General features: G+C 55.3%; 1 protein-coding gene across 4 annotated transcripts in view; it reads right to left on the reverse strand.

The window, feature by feature from the left end:
* Nucleotides 1-23,539, reverse strand: part of HERC2 (HECT and RLD domain containing E3 ubiquitin protein ligase 2) — a 125,323-nt gene that overhangs the window by 1,199 nt on the left and 100,585 nt on the right. For all 4 annotated transcript variants that reach the window (XM_036278019.1, XM_036278018.1, XM_036278021.1 and 1 more), the window contains exons 72-92: nt 22,813-22,944; nt 22,245-22,403; nt 22,051-22,169; nt 21,366-21,491; nt 20,819-20,974; nt 20,325-20,440; nt 20,043-20,241; nt 17,365-17,579; nt 12,626-12,803; nt 11,800-11,961; nt 11,257-11,348; nt 10,951-11,090; nt 9,328-9,515; nt 8,478-8,675; nt 5,989-6,072; nt 3,051-3,192; nt 2,586-2,780; nt 1,975-2,087; nt 1,336-1,526; nt 884-989; nt 411-623 (exon numbers count right to left, since the gene is read on the reverse strand). In XM_036278019.1, coding sequence (XP_036133912.1) covers nt 411-623; nt 884-989; nt 1,336-1,526; nt 1,975-2,087; nt 2,586-2,780; nt 3,051-3,192; nt 5,989-6,072; nt 8,478-8,675; nt 9,328-9,515; nt 10,951-11,090; nt 11,257-11,348; nt 11,800-11,961; nt 12,626-12,803; nt 17,365-17,579; nt 20,043-20,241; nt 20,325-20,440; nt 20,819-20,974; nt 21,366-21,491; nt 22,051-22,169; nt 22,245-22,403; nt 22,813-22,944 — 3,224 coding nt within the window. The remainder of the gene's footprint in view (nt 1-410; nt 624-883; nt 990-1,335; nt 1,527-1,974; nt 2,088-2,585; nt 2,781-3,050; nt 3,193-5,988; nt 6,073-8,477; nt 8,676-9,327; nt 9,516-10,950; nt 11,091-11,256; nt 11,349-11,799; nt 11,962-12,625; nt 12,804-17,364; nt 17,580-20,042; nt 20,242-20,324; nt 20,441-20,818; nt 20,975-21,365; nt 21,492-22,050; nt 22,170-22,244; nt 22,404-22,812; nt 22,945-23,539) is intronic.

A 23,539-nucleotide genomic window follows, 5' to 3' on the forward strand; every position in this document is an offset into this window, starting at 1 on the left:
AAGTGAAGCTCTGTTCTCCCTGTGACGGGCTTTTCTCAGGAAGCAGCATCGCCCAAACCACCCAGAGGCCCAGACACAGCTCTGATGGTGCACAGCCAGGGTGCAGACGGACAGCAGCCTATTCTGATGGTGCCCACACTCCTCTCTTAAAGGGAGGTGGTCTACCCGATACCTGCTGTGGTCGGTTCCTGAGCTCTCAGATCAAAGAAGTCGGGTGTGATCCCCTTTTTTTTCCAGGAATAGAAAATCACGTCATGCCAGCAACCAGTCCCCCACCTGCTGCAGGACGAGGTGCAGGGCTGCCGTCCCCCACCTGCTGCAGGACGGGGTACAGGGCTGCCGTCCCCTACCTGCTGCAGGACGGGGTGCAGGGCTGCTATCCCTGCACACGAGCTGGGCAGGAGCCCTACCTGGACGACGAAGTCTCTGCCCCGGAAGTCAGCGATGGTCCGGGGCAGCCGGGTGCGGCCCCACACGAAGCGGAGGAAGAGGGAGCGCTCTGTGTTAGAGAAGGACTCCATCACCTCCCAGAACCACTGGATCAGGGACGCAGACGGCTCGACCCCTTTGTACGTTGCCACCGACTTCAAAAGGTGCAGGGGGATGTCCGGGCTGCCGCACACCTGCGGAGGGCACACGGTCAGGCGGCTGCACTGTCCTCTCCACTGTGGCACCATCGACCCTCCCAGGCCTACTGAGGGGGACAGGGAGGGGCAGGTCCCACGTGTCTGGGTGGATGTGCACGCCACCTGGTGGCCCGCCCTGGGAAGGGAGCACTTGCTTCCTGAGCACATCTCAGACTTCCAAGTGCAAGATGCAACTGAGGTTAAGGAGGGGCCCTGTTCCGCGGGCACCGTGAGAACGGCTCTCGAGGTGGGCATACCATCGTTTCCAGCTCGTATCCGGTGAACAGGGAAAGAAGGGGGACTGGCACCACTCGGGCCATCCCCTCCCGCACGGCAGCCACCTGCTCGTCAAATTCATGGAGTCTGAAAGGAAACACTCACTTTGCTTTTCTGCCCGTGGTGACGGAGACCTCGTCCTGCTCACACCCAGCGTCACCAGAGACGACAGGTGTGTGCTTATAGACGGGGCTCAGTGTGTCTCCCTCCCGAGTCCTCCCGGCTGGCACAGGGGGCGGCCTGAGGGCTGCAGCCACGCACTCCTTCCCATTAGGAGCCGGCCGACAACCCCTCGGGAAGAGCCCTCAGGACTGGCACGTGCGGGCCCCAGGCAGGACGGGGCACAGGGGACAGCACAGGACAGCTGCCAGGTCCTCCCCCACTGCTTCTGCTCTTGCCGCAGTGAACACAAAGGAGGGCAATGCCTGCGCACCTGTAGTTCATGGCCAGCCGGACGTACTCTGCGCGGTTGTCCAGGGTGATGTGTGTGTACTTGGAGCTCAGCTGGACGTCCTGGCCGCTGGCACTGGGCACGGTGAAGGGAAGGCTCATGGCCTCGAACTCCTCCGAAGTGGCTTCGTTGTCGCGGATGTACATGAGCCCAGGGATGAAGTCTTTGTCCACCTTTCAGGGAGCAGGGAGCCTGTGCTGAGCCAGGCTGCTCCCAGGCCCCAGGCCCCGTGCTCAGCCCCGCAGCACATGGGCAGGAGGGAGAGTCAGCGGAGTGGGAGAGTCTGCAGTTCAAGGACGCCCCTGATTGACCGCTGACGGGGCACCAGACACCTGTCAGCAGCCACTGCAGCTGGCGGCTCCGCTCACCAGAGCCTGAGCCGCGCCTGCCACCCGCCACCTCAGCTCTCCCACAGCAGGAACCGGGAGCTTTATCGGCCAAGCCTGCGCAGGTGACAAAGCACGAGGCAGGTGCCGAGTGCTCGGGCAGATGGCCTGCGCCACACGGCTCCGGCTGCTCTGGTGGTCACCGTGCCGGAGTCAGGACCTCAGGGCAGGCTGCCTCTTACGTGAACCCCTGGGGAGCCCTGCACTTCCACCTCCCCTCCTTCCTGGAGGTTACCTCGCTGAGGTCTGCGATGGTGAGGCTCATCCCAGCCAGCTGCTTCCAGACGGGCTCGGCCAGGTTGAGGCTCAGGGGGCTCCCGGTGCGAATGGCGATGCCCAGCAGCACACCTGCTCGTCAGCAAAGTGACAGGTGTTTGAAATCGACCACAGGACATCTAGCTCCTTCAACGCCACGGAGATGGCTCTCCGCTTGGGCCTGAGCACCTTCACAGCAACACTGCCCTACTGCACAAGCTCACCCTGGGCGCTGCTGCTCCTCTCTAAACCCACTGTTTCTTTTCCTTCCCAAGTGCCAAGTGTCTGACTCTGCCCTTTTCCCAGCATCAGTGTCAGCCACACGGAGGCCAGTCCCTGAGCCTCTGAGGGCAGTGAACAGTGGGAGCTGCCAGGCACAGACCCTAAGGAGGAAGGGGCAGGCCAACCACCCAAACCCCTCAGTTCTGACCCCCAGCTCTAGATACATTCAGGATGCAGAGAACGTCACCCTGAGTGCCACGGCACCTCCCAGTCCCCAGCGTGTCCCTGCACTGCACCCTAAAGCGCTAACAGCAGACACGGGCATGTCCACCGTCCGCCCGAGACAGAGCACATGAGCCGAGGGCGCACCCAGGAAGCGGAACATGCTGGTGTGCACCGGCGCCCTGGCGGCGGGGCTGAGCAGGAAGCAGTCACGGTTGGCCCCCGACTCGTCCCTCCCATTGGGCGTCACGATCAGAAGGGGGGTGAGACCATTCTGCAGCTCTTCGCAGATCTCGGCTATGGACTCGCTGTAGCCGCCACCACAGTCGTCCACAGATTCACCTTGAAGGGAGGGAGAGTTCGCCACTCGGTCAACCCCGACAGAGCCCGCGGGACGAGCACCCTGGCCACACTCAGACTGCCCGCCCTTGGGCCACCCCACGGGAAGAGCACCCTGGCCACACTCAGACTGCCCGCCCTTGGGCCACCCCACGGGAAGAGCACCCTGGCCACACTCAGACTGCCCGCCCCAGGGCCACACCTGCGGGACGAGCACCCTGGCCACACTCAGACTGCCCGCCCAGGGCCACGCCGCGTGCGCGCAGCTCTCACCCACAAACTTGACCTTCCAGACGCGGTGGGGCAGTAGCAGGCTGTCGGGGCTGAGCGAGCCCATCTTGGCGCACATCTGCCCGAACACAGACCTGGTGCCGTCGGGGCCCGCGAGGCCGCCCTTGCTCCTGGAACGTTTGACCTAGAGGAGGAGGGAAGGGGGAACCGTCACAGCAGAAGGCACATGGTGGACAGGCTGGGATGCCCATGGCCAGCGCTGAGCCGTGGGCCACCCGCCCGTCACTGCCCTTGACACCCTGTCCTGGTCGCCAGCAGGACCTGCGGGACCTGAAGAGCTGCTGTGAGTGGAGACCGAGCAGCACTCAGGCACGTGGTGCCCACGACAAGACAAAGCCAGACCCACCGAGCTCCCGTGCAGTGAAGAGATCCTCGACTAGCCACCCACCCCTGCCCCCAGTACGAACTCCTGTCCCTCACTGCCCGCGCCCCAAGCCCTCCCAGAACCTTGCAGACAGACCTTGAGCTCCCTTCCGCCGCCCGATGCCATGTGCTCACTCACTCGGGCCTCACCCAGGAGGCCTACTGGATGGCCCGCTCACCAGCACACACCAGGTCCATCCCGTCAGCAAGGTGTCGATGCCAACACCCCTGAGAATCTGACCCCAGTGCAGACCATGGTCAGCCCGAGCACTCAGTGACCACAGCCTGGCTCACCTCCTATGTCTGGACTGTGGCCACAGACAACCTCCTCCCCACGTGGCCTGGGGAGGGAGCAGCCCCCCAGGCACATTCGTGGCCTCAGAGTCAGAAGCAGGCTGAGACCAAGCCCGAAGCCCTGGCTAGGCCAGGACAGAACCCGCCTCCTCTCCTCCCTGCACAGTCCCACTCGGCCTCAGGCTCCTTGTCTCCAGGTATCATCACCTTCCTCCTGAACTGCTCATCCTGGTCTTAGCCTTCCAGCCAGTTCAGCAGGAGCCTGGCCCCGCCCTGGGCGTGGACTCGGGGCCCTGCAGCCGCAGCCACAGCCGCAGCTGTCTGGAGTGCGGGCAGAGAGGTCAGGGCCCACCGACTATGAGAATGCACTTCACGTCGACTCCTCTGGCTAAACCATCACCATCCTTAACTTCTCAGTGATTTCTAGGCTGACTGTAAAACAGCAAATTCTAATTACTGCACAAATTCCCATACTCAAGATAACACAGCCAACGGCAGCAGCGGCAGCCGCCCACGGGATGCATCTATGAGCAGACGTCCGGCTGCACACCGGCCGTGTCCCTTCACTGGCCCTCTAGGCCGGAGGAGGCCGAGCTGCAGAGGGGAGGTGTCCACACACAAGGCAGGAGACAGCCCGCACCCCACTCTGAATGCCATATCACTGCCACGTAGGAGCCGAGGGTCTCGGCCACTGTGAGTGGCTCGAGGCCACCACGGAGACACGGGCAGTGCCGTGGCCTAGCAGGGGCCTCTGCACAGCATGGTCACATTGGGCTTTCACTGTCTTTATCTGAATTTTCTAAATCGTCAGAAACAAGCATGCATAAATTCTGGAACAAATTTAAATTAAAACTTGGTCACGTACACCAATTTTCAGATCCTGTTACCAAACTAAATCTAATTCAGACAGACAAATCCCTCCAGGAACACGGCCCATGTTTGTGTCTCTAGGACACTTGCCATAGACAGAAGAAGAGAATCCCCCACAAGGTCCCAAGGGAGAGGAAGAGGCTGACTCTCCTTTCTGGATCATTTGGTTTAGATCCCTGACTGCCCCCCCCCCCCCCCCCCCCGCCTGTGCTCTATTTCTGGTCAGAAAAACAACTCTGGCTCCATCTGCGGACTTCCCAGCCCCAGGGTGAACCGAGCAGCCCTCCGGATGTCCACGCACATGGCACACGGAGCTGAAGGTGGTCTAACTGCCTCAGAGACGCCTCATGGAAACGTGGCTGCCTCTACCCATCGCTCTTCAAACATGCACTGAACACATGTTTCCGAGCCACGTGTGGCCTGCGGAGAGGGGGAGGCCCCAGCACCCGGTGGCCACAGCGCTTGAGACGAGAGCCAGGGGCGGCGCAGGTGTGGCCTCGGGTCAGCACCTGCGCAGACGCAGGAGCCCCACACGGCTAAGGCAGCAGGCGATCCAGGAACGCCTCTGGCTCACGGTCTCCAGCACTGAAGACCTAACCGTGCTGAGCAAACCATGACCCTCCACGGTGTGGAAATAAGCTCTCCAGAAGCCTCATCAATAGCCTGTCTGTCTGCGGAGCAGCTGCCTGGCCCCCAGCACAGCACCGAACACGTGGGTGTCCATGAAAAGGACCACTTCCCCCAGCGCGGCCACATGTGCTCCCCAGCCAACCGCAGGAGCTGACACTTCATTCAGCCCCAGGCACAACTCCGGGAAGATGGCCAGGCGAGCCGGCATTGGGGTGGAAGTCATGTGTCGGCACAAAGGCACAGGACAATCTGCCCTTCACGCTCTGCGCTGTGCCGAGGCGGGCGGGTGGGTGCCACGTGCACTCGCATGCAGCCCACACAGCCACACCACGTCCCAGTGGCCGCAGCAGCGCTCCAGTCCTCTGGTCACCGCTGAGACACACACACCAGCGACCCTGCCTGACTGGCAACGTGAGGCTGACCCCAGGGACAGGCTAGCATGCCAGCAGGTGTGGCCACCATGTGCGGAGAGATGTGCCATTCCTACTTTTCCCTTCTTTGCTTATCTGTGCTTGTGCTTCGGGGCTCAGGCTTCCTAACTTCTGTCATGAAGAAAACAACCACGTTCCCACCTGGGAGCCCGGCACACAGGACACGCTCGCAGACGGCACGTGCCCGATGCCAGGGCGCGACCCCCTGCAGGGACGAGATGGCATGTGCCTGACTCCAGTGGGTGGGCCCCCCCGCCCCCCCCGCTCCCCCCCACCCCCTCCCCCCGTTGCAGCACCACCCGTCCCACTGGGAGTGCAGAGCCTCCCGTCACCTGGATGCGGTTCAGCTCCACCACGGGCCCGTGCTGGCGGTCGCGCACCATGGTTGCTTGCACCACTTTCCGGAAGGCCACCTCCTAAATGAAACACACCCGAGCTCAGCATGTGGCACAGGAAGCACTACCCACAGACAGACCATCAGTGCCAGCATCTCCTCTTCCCCAAAGCCTCATTATCTCAAGAACAGGTGACTGCGGACTCTTTTCCAGGGGTGAGATGGTGGGGAGCCGCTGGCCTCGCTGCACAAGCCCAGCAGGGCGCTCAGGCTGCCCACAGGAGGGCACAGGACGGAGGGCGCAGCTGCTGAGCCCTCGCTCAGATCCAGGTCTCCGGCCAGGCTGTGAGGATGACTTGCTTCGCACCAGACCCACAGCCCACTGTACTGACACCAAACACTCGCCACGCCTCGGTGTCACTGTGCTGACCGAGGAGCCAACCAGAGCAGCTGCAGGGCCAGGGAGCCCGGGGCCCAGCTGGGGGGGGGGTACTGTGCACTGATGGAAACCCCCTCGGCCAGGGCTAAGACGGGAGGAGGCAGCCAGCACAGCATCGCTAGGGGACAGGCAGATGGACCTGGGGGCATGTGAGTGGGATGAGGGGCGGGGACCCAGTGACCCTCAGAGGAGGTGGGATTAGTGGTAGTCCCAGGTCCCTGCCAAGTGCATGGTGCCTTCTTCCAGAGACAGGGCGAGGGGGACACAAGGGACCAGAGCTGGGCCTCGTCACAGCTTGAGAACTCCAACCCCTGAAGGCAGGAAGGGCCAGGCCCCAGGCAGCCGAGGACATGGCCCCGAGTTTGAGGACCAAGAGGGTGTCATGGATGGACCTGGGCAGCAGAGGCATGCCCCTTGCCAAGCGCACTTGTCCACCAACCATGCTGCCTGACCTCTGCTTTCCCGATCTCAGCCTACAGCCGGAGTGGCCCTTCTCCTGAGCCGAGGACATCCTGGGCACAATGCTCCAGCCACTCCCAGACCTGCCGGCACAGGTGAGCTGCCCACAGGTCCAAGCAGAGCACAAGGCTGAGCCGACGGCGGCTCGGAGACCCTGGCTGCACCCCCGTGTGCACAGCCTCTGTGGCGCGCCTCCTGCCTGTTTTCTCCCAGTGGGGAAAGGTGCTTCCCCTCCCAGCCTGGTATCACCCCACCTGGAGGCGTTGAAAACAACGGCTGGGCCCTGGATGGTTTGGCTCAGCAGTTAGAGCGTCGGCCTGTGGACCAATGAGTAATGGGTTTGATTCTGGTCAAGGGCACGTGCCTTGGTTGTGATTCATCCCCGGCCCTGGTTGGGATCATGCAGGAGGTGGCCACTCAATGTGTCCCTTTCCCCTCGATGTTTCTCTCTCTCTCTCTCTCTCTCTCTCTCTCTCTCTCTCTCTCTCTCATCCTCTCTCTCCCTCCCACCCTATCTGAACAAAAATGGAAAACAAGTGCTCGGGTGAGGATACAAACAAATAGAAATAACGCTGGCATGCCACGCCTCTCCTTCTCCCCTCTCAAGTGTGCATCTTCACTTTGCTCTCCTGAGCTGAGGGTCCCGGTAAGGGTCCTGGTGAGACTTGCAACCAGGGCAGCAATAGGCAGCGACAGCTGGTCCTGGGCTCACCCCCTGCACCGCTCTCCAAGGCCCCCTTTCTTTGACTCTCCAGTGAGCTGGCAGAAGCCCTGCCTTGGTTCACTTCAAAAAAAAAAAATTTCAAGTAAAGTTTCATATCAGTTGTTCATGTTCCCCTCGGCCAGTGAGGTCTCACCATGCACACCCTGGCCGCTGTCCACGTGTCTGACTCACAGCGAGAAGTGAGCCCGTCGGCTCGGTGGGGGCAGAGCCAGCCCTAAACAAGCTGTGTGGGCAGGACCGTGACCCTGGAGCACACGTTGCAGAATCACAGGACCAGGACTGGGGCCCCTCGCTCTGAACACTGTGCTTCCCCTCCACGGGCCTCCCCTCCTCCACAGCGACTGAGCCTGTGCTGGACATCCCGTCAAGCCGCCCGCCAGAGCGTGGTGACCTCCAGCGATGGGAGACTCCACCTCCTGAGTTGGGCACCCCGTTTTCAGAAAGCTCAGTTTACTGCACATGTCGATGGACCAGAACCGATCTATTGACTTTCAGGGCCTCCTTCACAATTCTGCTCACAGCCTGTTAACTCAGCCTTCAGCGGGAACCTGCACATCCCGGTGCAGCACTTGGCTGGCGGTCCCTGGGGACACGGACCCCGTGAACTCAGGGCAGGCAAGCCGAGAGCACTGCAGGAAGCGGGTTCAGTTCTGCGAGCCCCACTGTACCTGGGGCGGTGGAGACAGATGACGGGGAAACCCAGCACCAGCACACCTGCCCTGCGGACCCAGCGCAGCGCAGTGCAGAGGGCGCCCAGCGAGCGCCTGCGCGTGAGCTGTGCCCTACACAGCCCCAGCTCTGCAGTTACTTTGGGTTAAAACTTACTGAAGATACCAGTTTTGCCTGTAGGTCGCTACAAGAATACCTTTCCCTGGGATATTAGGATCCCCCGCAGGGTGTCAAAGCCCACGGCAGGCCCGAGACCAGTCTCATCGAGGGCGCCCTCCAGGTCAAACATGGGGATGCAGGGGCAGAAGAGCTCGGACAGGTGGTGCAGCAGCAGCAGCCTGTTCCGCAGGGCGACGATGGGGATCTCCTGCAAGTGGTTGTGCTCCATGGGGACCTGGAACACGAGACCGAGTTAGGTCACCTCGGTGTTAGGATGCACAGACGATCAGAGCTCGGAGTGGAGTCTGAAAATGCCACTTTCAAAAACAGAGAAGCATTCCTATGTCTGAAACTGGTTTGAAAAATCTCAATAATATTTTGGCCACTGTGCTTCAGCCAACTGACGGAAGCCAAGGCGAGCGCTAAAATAATTCGTCTGCAAAGATGCATTTACTGAAGAGCGGGAGTGCCTGTACTATCCGAACGATTTTACATGGTCGCATTTCACCGATAGACACAGACTGTTGGCTGACATGACTATTCAAGTTCTTGAAAGTACTAACTTTGCCCTGGCCAGTTTGGCTCAGTGGTTAGAGCGTCGGCCCATGGACCTGAGAGACCCGGGTTTGGTTTCCACTGAGGGCATGCATCTAGATTGCGGTCTGTCCCCAGCCCCAGTTGGGGTTGTGTGGGTAGTAACCAGTCAATGTGTGTCTCTCACATCGATGTTTCTCTCTTCCTCCCTCTCTCCCACTTAAAAAAAAAAGTACTAATTTTAACACCATGAACACGAATGACCGTCAGTGGAACAGATGGATGCGTGCAGTCCAATGTGAACAATAACTCGGCCCCACCGCACCTCGAGCCCACCCGGCCTCAGCACTGACCTGTGCAGGGAGCTTCCCAGCACTGGCAGGCTTGCTGGTCGACCAGGCCAGAGTGTGTGCTGAGCCGCAGGCCACACGGTTGACCTTCTTCCCCTGAAGGGCAGCTACCAGCCGAGGCCTCTGGATGGCATTTGTTGTTCCGTCCCCCAGCTGTCCCTCATCGTTGTCACCCCACGTGTAGACCTCACCTGTGAATGCGAATTGAAACCAGAAGCTGTGCCTGAGAATGAGCGCGCAGCCCTCGCCTTCCATCACGGAGCGTGGCTCCTCCCCTGGTGAACACCGACCTCAGTGAGACCGGGCGTCTCTAACACACCACACGCACCAGCCTCCGGGGCCCCAGCAGCCCTGCCGGCCTTCTCTAGTCTTAAGAACCCAGAAGTGTCTGTTCACAGGACAAAGCACCGGGGGCAGCTGTCCTTAGTCAGAAAGGACACTGGAACAGATGGGACTATCCTGAGCAACCCCAACCGATTCTGTATGCCGGACGAAAGACAAAACCTCAGTTTTTAACCAAACAAAATCTCTTTTCAAAGAAATGTGTAGCTCTTCCTATCATCAATCGTATCCTAAACATAAGATTCATCGGGGTGAGAATGAGTGTCCAGCGAACAGTGTGCGTCCACCACTGCTCTAAGGGTGGGGTTACTCCTGACTATAAGGAGGTCAGCTGTCTGCAGACGTCATCACACCAACCCAGAGAGACTCCTCGGCCCTGAGACAGCGCCCGCAAGATCAAGGGTAGTGCATGTGTCCTGCCTTCCTGCTCGCTGCAGCTCAGCCCGAAAGCCACGGGGTGGCTGCCAGAGCACAAGCCAGGGCCGGAGAAGCTCTCTGCAGAGGTGCAGCTGGGCTGATATCAGCGTCTGCGAGGACGATGGCCCACACTGGTGGGGGCACTGTGGCAGTCACAGCCAGGGTGGGGTAAGAACCCGTGCGTGGCAGACAGCAAAGGCAGAGGCAGGGCATTGGTCATATACAGAATAGTGACCGAGTCACTGCATTAGGGATGACGGGGTCCAGGTCTGTCACCAGAAGAAAAAGGAGTCACAAGTGTGGAAACAGAGAACATGAGAAAGAATCGTGTGGCACAGAACTGGAGCCTGGGTGCTGGTGCGGACAAGTGGTATTCAATGTGCAAAACACAGAACACGGCCCGGGGGAGTGCGAATGCCCTACATGTGTGTTCCTGGCTGCCACCAGCGAGGCCTGGGAGCAGTGGCCTCCCAGACCTTGTCCTCTGAACACCAGGGTTCCCCCGGGCTGGGCTCGTGGGCACCTCTTCCTGAACATGCCCAAGTTCCAGACCCAGAAGGAAGCAGGCTCAGCACAGACCACACTGTCTGTGCAGACAAGTTAGCACAGCGAGGCCTCTTTCACTGAGGGACTGGAGGGCGCCCTCCCGAAATCCAGGCCCCCAGAGGCCAGCCGAGGGCCCACTGCACGTGCCCTTTCTAAGGGCCTGCTCTCAGCTCCTCTGTGCAGCCACAAAAGGTAACACATTCATAGGTGTTGACACCAGGAGCTGAAGACACACTCAGGACACAGATAACTGCCCCCTTCCCCCACAGCTGTGCGCATGACCCTAAGCAGATGCGTAAGATTCAGAGGCCTCCCACCTACCATCCTCCGTGCAGCACACACAGTGCAGGGAGCCAGTGGCAATGGCAATGACCTTCTTCCCCTGCAGCCCCTGCACCTGCCGCGGTCTTCTAACATGGTCGTCGGATCCGTGGCCCAGCCTGTGATAATCACCTTTGCCCCTGCGCAGAAGGAAACATGGAGCTCAGGAGTGGGAGGCCCCAGTACACACTGCCCCACCTCCTGGCGCAAGCACTGAGCTTCAGGACACAAGTCACAGCCCAACCCACAGGGGAGTGATGTAACCCCAAGTTAACCTGGTCCGGGGGGAATCCCAGTCTTGCATACCAAGTGTAAACAGCACCGGACTTGGTCAGGGCAACAGAGAACTGGGATCCGCATTCCACTTTAACCACTCCGAGGCCCGTAAGAGAGTCAATCTGAAAGGAAAGGCTGGATTAGATGGACTCCAGCAGGTCTGCCTACGGCCACCCAACAGAGACCGAAATCAACCCAGATGTGACTGCCCAGCGCCATGACCGTCCACGGCACAGGCCCCCAGAAACTATGGGTGTGGACAGTTACCCTTCCCTTCAGAGGTGTGCATTCTACATGACCCAGCTCTGGGGTGCCCCTCGAGACCACATGAACTCCCACGAGAGCACAAATAGCATTTACAGCACGTCAGTGCCTTTGGGCCTCTCACTCACTTTACCCAAATACCCGTCAGACTGTCTGCAAAGAAGGGAGCGCTGGGTTGGACTGAGGCACGTGGGTGGGATGGGCAGCAAGCGCAGGCCCGGGGCGAGGCACACTGTGGGCGGCCCAGAGTGGCCTGAGCTCTAGGTGGCCTCACCGCTGCGGGACCCTGAGTGCCAGGGACAGAAGTACCTTCATGGGCACTTTGCAGCCGTCACTGCCCCCTCGGCCCAGCTTGCCGTAGTCCCCGTCACCCCAGGACCACACAGTGTCGTCATCTGTCAAGCAGAGGGTCTGGGCATCTCCACTACCACAGGCAACATCCACCACGCGGTGGCCCTGAAGTGCCTCCACCTTCCGAGAAAAGAGACATCAAGGTTATTCAAGGTTATCTGACCACAATGACACCGCGGTCCCCCTGAGGGGAGGCTTTCTGTCTTTACAAAGAACAGGTCATTTTAACACTCCTGTAAGACAGAGCAAGCACCCTGGCAGGTTCGGCTCAGCAGTTAGAGTCGGTCTGCAGACCAAAGAATCCGGGTTCGAGTCCAGCCAAGGACATGTACCTCGGTTGCGGTTAGTCTCCAGCCCCAGCTGGGGTCATGTGGGGGGCAACCAATAGATGTGTCTCTCTTTCTCTCTCCGTCCCACTTGTCTGAAGATAAATGTAAAAATACCCTCGGCTGAGGATTAAAAACAAAGACAGAGCGAGCACCTTCCGCCAGCTGAACGCAAGCCTCTCGACCACAGCAGGCAGGTGCCACTGCCCCGGGCTGCTGACCTGCTGTGCTCCTCACCACCCGGCTCCAAGGGACCCAGCACTTCACTGGGGGCCAACCACTGTTCATGAGCGCAGATGAAAAGACATTTCAAATGCCATCCTGTTTAAATGACTCATGAAATACACACCAAGATGGTTTTACTTCCAGCAAAAATAAAACCTACTTGCAATATTGAGGCTACGACCATCAACCCTGAACCAGTGGTGAGCTGCCCCCCCGACACAGTGCCTCCTCACCAGCTTTGGCTTCAACTGGTCCTCACTGTCGCTGTGCCCCAGGCGGCCATACCGGCCTTTGCCCCACGAGTAGAGGTCCCCGCCCGAGGTGACGCAGGCACTGTGGGCTCCACCAGCAGCAATGTCCACCACTTCAACCCCTCGCAGAGACTCGATGACACGAGGGCGGTCGCATGGGCTGCAAAAGGTCACCATGTGTAACTGAAACAGCTTAATTCTTACACATTTCTAAATACTAGGCTTCTGGTTTGCTGCTCACTTATTCAGGGTATACTTCTCAATCTATAGCCTTCAGGTCAGTTATTTTTTAATGCTTTTTTGTTTTTTCAATTAGAGTTGACATACAATTTATTAGCTTCAGGTGCATACCCTGTGATTAGACATCACTTACTAAGCAATTCTGATAAATCTTGTACCCATGTGACGCCATACATGGTTACTGGACTGTTACTATATTCCCTATGCTATACTTACATCCCCATGATGTAAGTAACTACTAATCTGTACTTTTTAACTCCTTCCCTTTTTTACCCACTCCCCCAACCCCCTCCCACCTGGCAATTGTCACAATGTTCTCTGCATCTATGAGTCTGTTTCTGCTCTGCTTAATTTATTTTTTTATATTCAATTGATGACAGATATGTATTTATTGCCACTTTATTGGTTTTTTTTTTCCTTTACTGATTTCAGAGAGAGAGGAAAGGAGAGATAGAAACAGAGATAGAAACATCGACGAGAGAGAACATCAACTGGCCGCCCCCTGCATGCCCTCCACTGGGGATTTGGTCCACAACTTGGGCATGTGCCCTGACTGGGAACCGAACCAGTGACCTCTTGTGCATGGGTTGACATTCAACCACTGAGCCACACTGGCTGGGTTGTTCATATTTTTAATCTTTTTTTCTTTCTTCATCTTAAAGAAGACCCTTTAGCATTTCATATAATATTGGTTTGGTGGTAATGAACTCCTTTAGCTTTTTGTCTGGGAAGCTCTTTATCTATCCTTTGATTCTAAATCATAGCTTTGCAGGATAGAGTAACCTTGGTTGTAGGTTCTTGCTTTTCATCACTTTGAATATTTAGAGAAGTTTATTTAGAGAAATCAGCTGACAGTCTTCTGGGAGCTCCTTTGTGGGAAACTGACTACTTTTCTCTTGCTGCTTTTAAGAGTCTCTCTTTGTCTTTAACCTTTTGCAGTTTGATGATGATGTGTCTTGGTGTGGGCCCCTTTGGTTTCATCTTGTTTGGGACTCTCTGTGCTTCCTGGACTTGTATGTCTGTTTCCTTCACCAGGTTAGGGAAGTTTTCTGTCATTATTTCACATAGGTTTTCAATTTCTTGTTCTCTCTTTTCCTCCTGGCACGCCCATGATGTGAATGTTGGTCCCAGAGGCTCCCTCTATCTTCCTTTGTTCAGGCTGTTTTTTTTTTTTGCTGTTCTGACTGGGTGTTTCCTGCTTCCTTTTCTTCCAGATCTCCGATGTGATCCTCTCCTTCAACTGCTCCCGTTCGGTGCACCCTCCTGCTGTACTGAGCCCTGACTGCTGTTGGCATGGGAGGGATTCACCATACATTCTGTGAAGAACAGTCCTTCATTCCTGATACTGCTATAATTTGTATATTCGGGGGAGGGGGAGTTGGATGGGGAAGAAGGTGTCTAGAGGGGGAAAAAAAGAAACATCTGTAACAAAAATGAATTAACAAAAATTGGAAAAAAGTTTTGTGTATTTGTTTTTCTTGATCAGTCTAGATGGCGGTTATATCGATTATACCAACTTTCCCAAAGAACTGATTTTTCTCTATTCTTCTGTTTTCTATCTCATAGATTCTTGAATAACTGTTTCGACATTCTTATCCAGTAATTCCATCACTTGTGTCATTTCTGGCTCAGTTTCAATGGATTGGTTTTTCTCCTTATTTAGGCTGCCTTTCCTATTCTTTTGCATGCCTGATGATTTTTTCAGTTTTATTGAGATACAACTGACATATAGCATTGTGTAAGTTCAAAGTGTACAACATGATTGGATACACATATACTGCAAAATGACTAACACAGTAAGGTTAGCTAACACATCCATCACCTCACATTACTTTTACTTTTTTATGGTGAAAATATTTAAGATCTACTCTCGCTCGGGCTGGTTTGGTTCAGTGGTTGGAGCGTTGGCCTGCGGACTGAAGAGTCTTGGGTTCGATTCCAGTCAAGGGCATGTGCCTCAGTTGCACTTTGGTCCCCAGCCCTGGTCAGGGTTGTGCAGGAGGCAACAGTCGATGTGTCCCTTTCTCATCGATGTTTCTCTCTCTCTCTCTCTCTCTCTCCCTCCCTCCCTCCCTCTGTCTGAAAATAGATGGAAAAATATCCTCAGGTGAGGATTAAAAAAAAAAAGATCTATTCTCTTAGCAACCTTCAAGTATAAAACCCAGTTCTTTACTTCTAGTCACCATGCTGTTTGTTAGATCCCAAAACTTACTCGTCTTCTAACTGAAAGTTTGTGTCCTTTGATCCCCTTCCCCCCATTTACCCCACTTCCCAGTTCCTGGCAGCCACCAATCTGTTCTCTATGAACGCAGCTTTTTACTTAAAAAAAAAAAATTATTATTATTATTTATTGTAACTCCTCACTGAAGGACCTTTTATTAGAAAGGCACTGGGAGTGGGGAGTGGGGCGTGAGACATCGACTGGCTGCCTCCTGCACCGGCCAGGGCAGGTTCAGCTTTTTCAGATTTCACGTGCAAGTGCGCAGCACGCCTGATAATTTTTTATTAGATGAAGAACATTGTGAAGTTTATCTTGCTGGGTATTTGGCATGTTTGTATTCACAAAATATTCCTTGACTTGTACAATATGGTTAAGTTACTTGTAAATAGTTTCATCCTTCCGTGTCTTGATTTTAAGCTTTGTTGGTGATTCAGAACAACAGTTATTCTAGGGCTCACTTTTCTCTGCTTTTGTGCATATTCTTAGTCCTCTACTGACCAATGCCTGTGAATCATGAGGCTCAGGGAGCGAGCTTTGCTCGGTGAGCTCTGGGGCCTGTTTCTTCAGACCCTTCAGACAGCCTGTTCCTCAAGGCTCCCCGCACGCGGGTGGATGTCAGCATGCACCGCTGCAGAGCAGCCTGTTCCTCGGCCTCAGGGCTCCCTGCACGTGGGTGTGTGTCAGCATCCACCCCTGCAGAGCAGCCTACTCCTCGGCCTCAGGGCTCCCCGCACGAGGGTGTTGTCAGCATCCACCCCTGCAGAGCAGCCTACTCCTCGGCCTCAGGGCTCCCCGCACGTGGGTGTTGTCAGCATCCACCTCTGCAGAGCAGCCTACTCCTCGGCCTCAGGGCTCCCTGCACGTGGGTGTGTTGTCAGCATCCACCTCTGCAGGACAGCCTGCTCCTCGGCCTCAGGACTCCCCGCACGCAGGTGTGTTGTTAGCATCCACCTCTGCAGGACAGCCTGCTCCTCGGCCTCAGGGCTCCCCGCATGCGGGTGTGTGTCAGCATCCACCTCTGCAGGACAGCCTGCTCCTCGGCCTCAGGGCTCCCTGCACGCGGCTGTGTTGTTAGCATCCACCTCTGCAGGACAGCCTGCTCCTCGGCCTCAGGGCTCCCCGCATGCGGGTGTGTGTCAGCATCCACCTCTGCAGGACAGCCTGCTCCTCGGCCTCAGGGCTCCCTGCACGCGGCTGTGTTGTTAGCATCCACCTCTGCAGAGCAGCCTGCTCCTCGGCCTCAGGACTCCCCGCACGCGGGTGTGTTGTTAGCATCCACCTCTGCAGGGCAGCCTGCTCCTCGGCCTCAGGGCTCCCCGCACGCGGGTGTGTTGTTAGCATGCACCTCTGCAGAGCAGCCTGCTCCTCGGCCTCAGGACTCCCCGCACGCGGGTGTGTTGTTAGCATCCACCTCTGCAGGGCAGCCTGCTCCTCGGCCTCAGGGCTCCCCGCATGCGTGTGTGTGTCAGCATCCACCTCTGCAGAGCAGCCTGCTCCTCGGCCTCAGGACTCCCCGCACGCGGGTGTGTTGTTAGCATCCACCTCTGCAGGGCAGCCTGCTCCTCGGCCTCAGGACTCCCCGCACGCGGGTGTGTTGTTAGCATGCACCTCTGCAGGGCAGCCTGCTCCTCGGCCTCAGGGCTCCCCGCATGCGTGTGTGTGTCAGCATCCACCTCTGCAGGGCAGCCTGCTCCTCGGCCTCAGGGCTCCCCGCATGCGGGTGTGTGTCAGCATCCACCTCTGCAGAGCAGTGTATATACAATACATATGGCCTGTCATCCAGTGTCAGAGCCGCTGCTTCACATATTTTAGTTATTTTAGATACAAGGGTCCCTCTTATTCCAACTGGGCAGGTAATTCCCACTAATTTTTTAAAACTAGTGCATTTGGTCGCCTTGTTGTTTTAAAAAACGAACTGCCATTTGCATGTCCCTTTACCCTCACCATTTCCTCCATGTTCACAGTTTCTGTGCCATGTGATGGATGAGTCAGGATCTGGGGACTTGGGGGAGAAGGACAAAACACTCACCTTCCTTAGTACCTAGAAATCAAAAACTTAGAATTGATTCCCTTGAGTTGAGATGTCAAGTAGACAAGACCACACATACTATCATATCAACTTATTTCTGCCCAAGAATCATTACCATTTAAGTAGATGGTAAGTGAGTGTTGTTTTGAAAAACAGAATGCAGTACACTACGCGAGCAGTGAAGCAAACAGGAAAGGAGAGCACAGCACCGAGCTGTGTCTGCCCAGCTACCTTCGGTTGCCGTGCCCCAGCTTCCCGTCCTCCGCCTCGCCCCACGAGTACACTTCTCCTTCTGCAGACAGGGCCAGGCAGTGCTTTCCTCCTGAATTCACAGCTACTTTCTTGATGAATACGTGCTGAATGGACTCCAGCAACGTCGGGGTGGACACGGACTCGGTCCCTCCCGCGCCCAGCCGGCCGCCGGCACCATACCCAGTGGCATAGAGCTAAGGCAGAAAGAGCAGCAGATTTCAGCTTGAGTCCAGGGAGCGATTTACCGTAAATGAAGTCCCATCAATGCTCTAGACATTTCTACCACAGAAGAGTAACATTAAAAACCAAACATCACAGGAATGTCTAAGACTTCATTTGTGCTTTATCAGAGCTCTAACAATGAAAGAAAAAGGTAATTTTAAAAATACTAAATTCACAAAATGTATTTTGAAAATAAGGTCTTTTTCCTGGCAGCATTTCTGTTTTTGTCTCCAATGCCAACTATAATTAATACCAAGAAATACAAGAAATATGTAATTATCCATCACATGCAGACCCCTGATAACAGCACCCACAAAACAATCATGAACAGTTTTTTCAGCATATAAATCTCACAACAGAATGCACTGTTTTTCTTCCACATAAGTGGGTAATTGTTTTGAGACACAAAACATCTTTTATCATTAATTTTTTAAAAATCAGACTGCCACTTCAAAATGCACGTCAAACATTTCTCTCACAAAAATTTAAATGCCGTTTCATCTTTTTCAAATGTGTTGTTACATAGACAGCAAACCTCAAATATACAGAGGAAGTTGAACCAAGAATGCAGGTGGATGAGCGAGGCCCGCCCCCAGGAGCAGGTGGATGAGCGAGGCCCGCCCCCAGGAGCAGGTGGATGAGCGAGGCCCGCCCCCAGGAGCAGGTGGATGAGCGAGGCCCGCCCCCAGGAGCAGGTGGATGAGCGAGGCCCGCCCCCAGGAGCAGGTGGATGAGCGAGGCCTGCCCCCAGGAAGGCAGGCCAAGGCCCCCAGCATACGGGCTGGGGGTGAAAGTGCTGTAAGGAGATCCTGTGGGGAGGGAGGCCCACAGGGCTCGGACTGTGGCCAAGAACCACAGAGAAAGTCCCTTCTCAACATGAGCACTGAGGGGGGACCCTCCTGAGAATTCATAAGCACAAATGCTGTTTGTTACATCAGTTTCAGTCTAAATTTATGCTGCTATGGTCTAAATTCCTGAGGTAGAAAATGTAATTAACAGTATCTTAAAGTTGACAATATCTAAGGGCTACAAATTCTCTTCTTATGACTGGTTTAAAACTAGATCTTAAAGTCTGGCTGGTGTGGCTCTGGTTGAGCGTCGACCCATGCAGCAAGAGGTCGCTGGTTCGATTCCCAGTCAGGGCACATGCCCAGGTAGTGGGCCTGATCCCCAGTGGGGGGGGCATGTAGGAGGCAGCCAACTGATGTTCTCTCTTATTGATATTTCTCTCTCTCCCTCTCCCTTCCTCTCCTCCTAAAATCAATAAAGGGAAAAAATAAAAAATAAAACAAACACACACAAAAAACTAGACTTTGCCCTGGCCAGTTTGGCTCAGCGGTTGGGAGTATTGGCCTGCGGACCAGAGTCCTGGGTTCGGTTCCCGCTAGGGACACGTACCAAAAAAACAAACAAAAAAAAACTAGACCTCAAAGTAGTTCTACATAAAATTTTCCAAGGAAAATGGTCAGCTCATAGTTTTAAAAATTCACATCATACAAAAAACAAGAAGGTACCATGAGTGAGCGTCTGCAGAACAGTTCAGTCTTATGTTTAAAGAAATAAAAGCTGGAAAAGTATTCCTAAGGAATAAGACTATAAAATAACCCAAAGCAGAATTTCCAGAAATGAAAGAGAATAACTGAAATGAAAAACCCAGATGTATTCGACAGCAGATGGCAAACAGAGACTGCTGAACTGGGAGACAGAGCTGAAAAAAGTATGGCACAGAAACAAAGAACAGAAATATTACAGAAAACCTTGACCTACACAAGAAAGAAAAGAGTAAAATAAAGTAACTAGACATAGCCCTGGCCAGTTTGGCTCAGCGGTTAGAGCGTCCGCCTGCGGTCCGGAGAGACCCGGGTTCGGTTCCCGCTAAGGGCATGTACCTCGGTTGCCGTTTGTCCCCGGCCCTGGTTGGTCGTGCGGGTGGCAGCCACTCGATGTGTCCCTTTCACATCGATGTTTCCCTCTCTCTCTCTTCCTCTCTCTCCCTCCCACTCTGTCTGTACAAAACATGGAAAAATGTCCTCGGGTGAGGATTAAAAAAAAAAAGTAACTAGACATAGAATCAATAGATAAACATCAACTACTTTCACACACCTGCCGCAAATTTTTAAAAGACAGCAACAATAGCAAAGAAAAAAAGGAATATGTCTGCTGAATTACTGACATGTAAACAATTTTAACACACTTTCATGTATCTTGTGTTTCAAAGTAAAAACTGTCCAGTGTCAAGCACAAGGAAGGTCACACAGGAATGGGTGTGGGGTCCCTGCTTCTGGCACTAAGACCTTTCCCTTGAGGCAGTTTCAGAAGGAACCACACATGCCGTGAACACACCACACGTTGCAGCCACAGCATCTCAGTGTTAATGTTAACAACAGAGAAAATGCACCCATACCTTCCCAAAGATGGAAAAAATGCAGCCTTACCTTCCCATCGGCTGTGACTGCGAACAGAGTCTGTTCTCCGCCAATTAACTGCACGGGTCTGAGAGTTGCAAGGGCTTCACATGGGGTGGGCACTTTAACCTTGGCACCTTCGATGCCCCCAAGCTGGCCCCTGTGATTATGTCCCCATCCATAAATTGTGCCACTGCCACCAGCCGACAGAGTCCAGTCATCGGGCCGCCTAGAGCCAACAGGAAGTGAACAACTGACATGGAGACCCGCCCGTGGACATGCCTGGTGCCCGCAGCCCTCCTGAGCAATGACCTGTTCATCCACTGCACCAGTTGTTCATCTTGCTCTCTTCTGAAAACATCGTGGCTCTCATGGAGAACATCCATGTCTTCGCTGTCTGCCATTAACTCACGGATTTTCTTAGCCACCTAGCAACATTATTGCGATTACAAATCAAACTCTCATCAACACAAGTAACAACACTGAGGTGGAAAGACAGGAGAAGTCCTCAAGTCGGAATATCCGGGAATGCCAACATTAACCCTATGACTTCACAGTTAATAAGCAAAACCAAGATTGTATCAAGTCTACAATATTAAAAATGTCTAGGCAGTACCGTTACATTTTACTTTACTAAAAATAAACTTTAACTGAATTCAGAGTCTATTTGTTTATTTTCACCCATGTGCTTCTTTGATGGTGTGTCTCGCGTGACAAACATGCTGTGTCCCACAATGTCGCACTGCTCACTGTAGGGAGCAAGGAAGCGCCTCTGCACCCCACATGCGGCTCCCAATGGTTCGTACCTCCTCGAGGAACAGCCGGGGCAGTGGGGTCCTCCTGTCCAGGGCCACGGCGACACGGGAGGCCATGCAGTACCTTCGGAACCAGGCCCATTTGTGTGTCTCGGCACAGCAGGGAAGGGTGTCTAGTTCCAAGTCACAAGCAAGAGCCACCAGTACCTGCAAACAGCAGAGATGAACACAGGCACACTGAGACACGCAGCTCACGTTCCCCCTATAGTGTGCATGGGGGCCGCCATGCTGGGGTCGCGGGGTCACTCAGGAGCTCCTTGCTACAGGCCTGCCGCGCGTGCCAGCCAGTGTCCCACCGCCCTGTGATGTGAGTGATCCCACCCGGCTCCTGACACACAGGCCTCAGATCCACAGCACACGACCCTCCTGCGAGGCCGGCGCCTGCCGAGGCACGCTGACTCCCCAAGGACAAGGGCTCAGACTGCAGTCCTTTCCAGAAAATTCCACATCCGACTTCAGCAGTGCCAGCCCGTCCTCAGGAGGCGGACAGGTGGCGCCTGCGCGGGACAGCACTCTGGCTCTCCCGGGTCAAGGTTACCTTGAAGAATGGGCTGTGGAGCAGCTGTTTGCCGCCTCTCACAACAGGGTCTTCGTACTCGAACTGCCTCTCCAGAGCTTCCGGAAGGCCTTTCACCAAAGCAGCCAGAGCACTGCCTGTAAAACTCTAAGAAACAACCGAGTCAGAGCCCAGCCCACGGATCTGTGAAGCAGGGGGTGAGGGTTTTGTTTCTGTGATTCCAATGTTTCATTATATTGGTACTATTCTCCCTAAAAAATGAGTACTGGTATTTTCAAGTGTGGGAGGGGGGACTAAAAGGAACATGGCAAACACTAAAATAAAAGGAGAGTTAAAAATTCACCTCAGGATGTTTGATTTTAGTAAAGCAACTCCCACAGAAACCATCCCTTTCCGGCCCACAAATCCGTCTCTAAGCACGGTTAGAACTGAACATTCTCTTAATAGTGACCACCTCCTCCAACAAAACAAAGGCTCAGTGTAAAGCCCGACAAACACCATCACGTGGTCACAGCCATTGAGACGCCGCTGACTGTATAACCAAAGGCCGGGCGGGTCAGCGTGCGGCAGCCTGAGGCAGTGACCCAGGCTGCTCACTCTCATGTGGGACAGCTCAGCTCTTCTCCGAGTCAGAAACTTAAATGATTAAACCAACATTTTATGCCCCCGGGTCAAAGGTCTGGAACCTGTGCCATCTGGTTCCTACCAAAGCCCTCGCTTCCCCATCATGATCCCCCAGGAGCCGGCTGATGTTGATCGACTGTCCAAACTCAGTTGTTAGCAGCTTCCTCAACCTCTGAAGGGCCCACATTCGGTGACTGGCCGCTGAAAAGGAAAGACCAGAAACATCAGACGCTTGGCCACGCTTCCTGTTGACGAGGTGACAGAGACACCTCTCACCTAAGGCGCTGAGCTGTGCGCACGCTGCCAGCGATGCGGCCAGGCGCGGGACGATGCTTCTGTTGGAGCCCAGACTGAGCCGGAAGTCGAGCAGACATGTCACCAAGTCCATGGATGGACAGGAAAGGACGCAGCGATCAGAAAGGAGGTCTTTAGGGCCTGAGCAATGAACACCACGAATGTCCTGTGTTGGACAGGCCGAGGGCACAAGGAGACTCACACAATCTGACTGAGGAGGAGTGGGCCTCGTCCACCTGGAGGCCACGATTAGAGGGTGCCCACAGACCCGCCACTGTCCACGTCACATGACCACGCATGTACTCTGACATTTTATCTGAAAACCAAGTGACTGAAGAACCCCAACTGCTAACAGCTGCCGTCCTGCTGGCCAGGCTGGGGTGCTAGCAACTGGATGGCTGAGGGCTCCCTGCAGTCCTGACCCTCAGGACAGTGGGCCTGGGCAGAACTGGCTCCCCATGCAGCAGGAGAAGACAGACCACAAGCACGGAGTGAAAACCGAGCACCCACACTGCTCTGGCCATCCAGCCTGGACACTGTAAGCCCTTACCTGCGGCTGGCATGATGGGATAGACCGTGAAGCGCCAGCCCCACCCGTTCACGGACCCGTCGCTGATGAACCTCCACCTCAGCTCCTCCCCTGGGACGCGCAGCTCACTGGACCAGTCAGACCACTCGCGGCCTGGTGAGGGAGGCACACCTGGTGTTAGGTCCACCCCACCACCTGATTAACACGAGCCTCCGTAGGCACAGAACAGAATCATCCTCGCGTGTCTGGAGAATGCTGGCTGCTCCGACCCAACTCCTCCCAACTGGTGTTCCCACTGCTCTAGGTGAGTCATGCTTTAATACATATGGCCCTTCAACATACATCATACCACGTCTTGGGGAAACTGAGGCAGGTGGGCATGGCCCTGAGGGAAGTGCTCACACACAACTACCACCTGTTGACCAGGCGCCACAGGAGCGTGTCCTGGGGAGGGTGTGACATGATGGCCACTGCCCAGGCCAGCGGGAGGAAGAGCCCGGGTTCCCCATAGGCGATAAGTGCACACAGGTCAACCTCGGGACATACGGCCAACTCAGCAGATGAACCACCCTGGGGGAGGGTGAAGCAGCCCGGCCAGAGCCCAGGGCAGGTCCGCAGTGGACGTCCCAGGCGAGGCTTCTGCTCGGAGGGGCCTCGGGCAAAGGCGTGGGAGTGGCCTGTCGGGTCTCTGCTGAGGGCGGAGAAACCAGGCCCAGACACACCACTGAAACTGCACTGGTGTCTGTGG

This window comes from Molossus molossus, unplaced genomic scaffold (assembly GCF_014108415.1).
Source record: "Molossus molossus isolate mMolMol1 unplaced genomic scaffold, mMolMol1.p scaffold_m16_p_24, whole genome shotgun sequence".
Classification (NCBI taxonomy): Eukaryota; Metazoa; Chordata; class Mammalia; order Chiroptera; family Molossidae; genus Molossus; species Molossus molossus.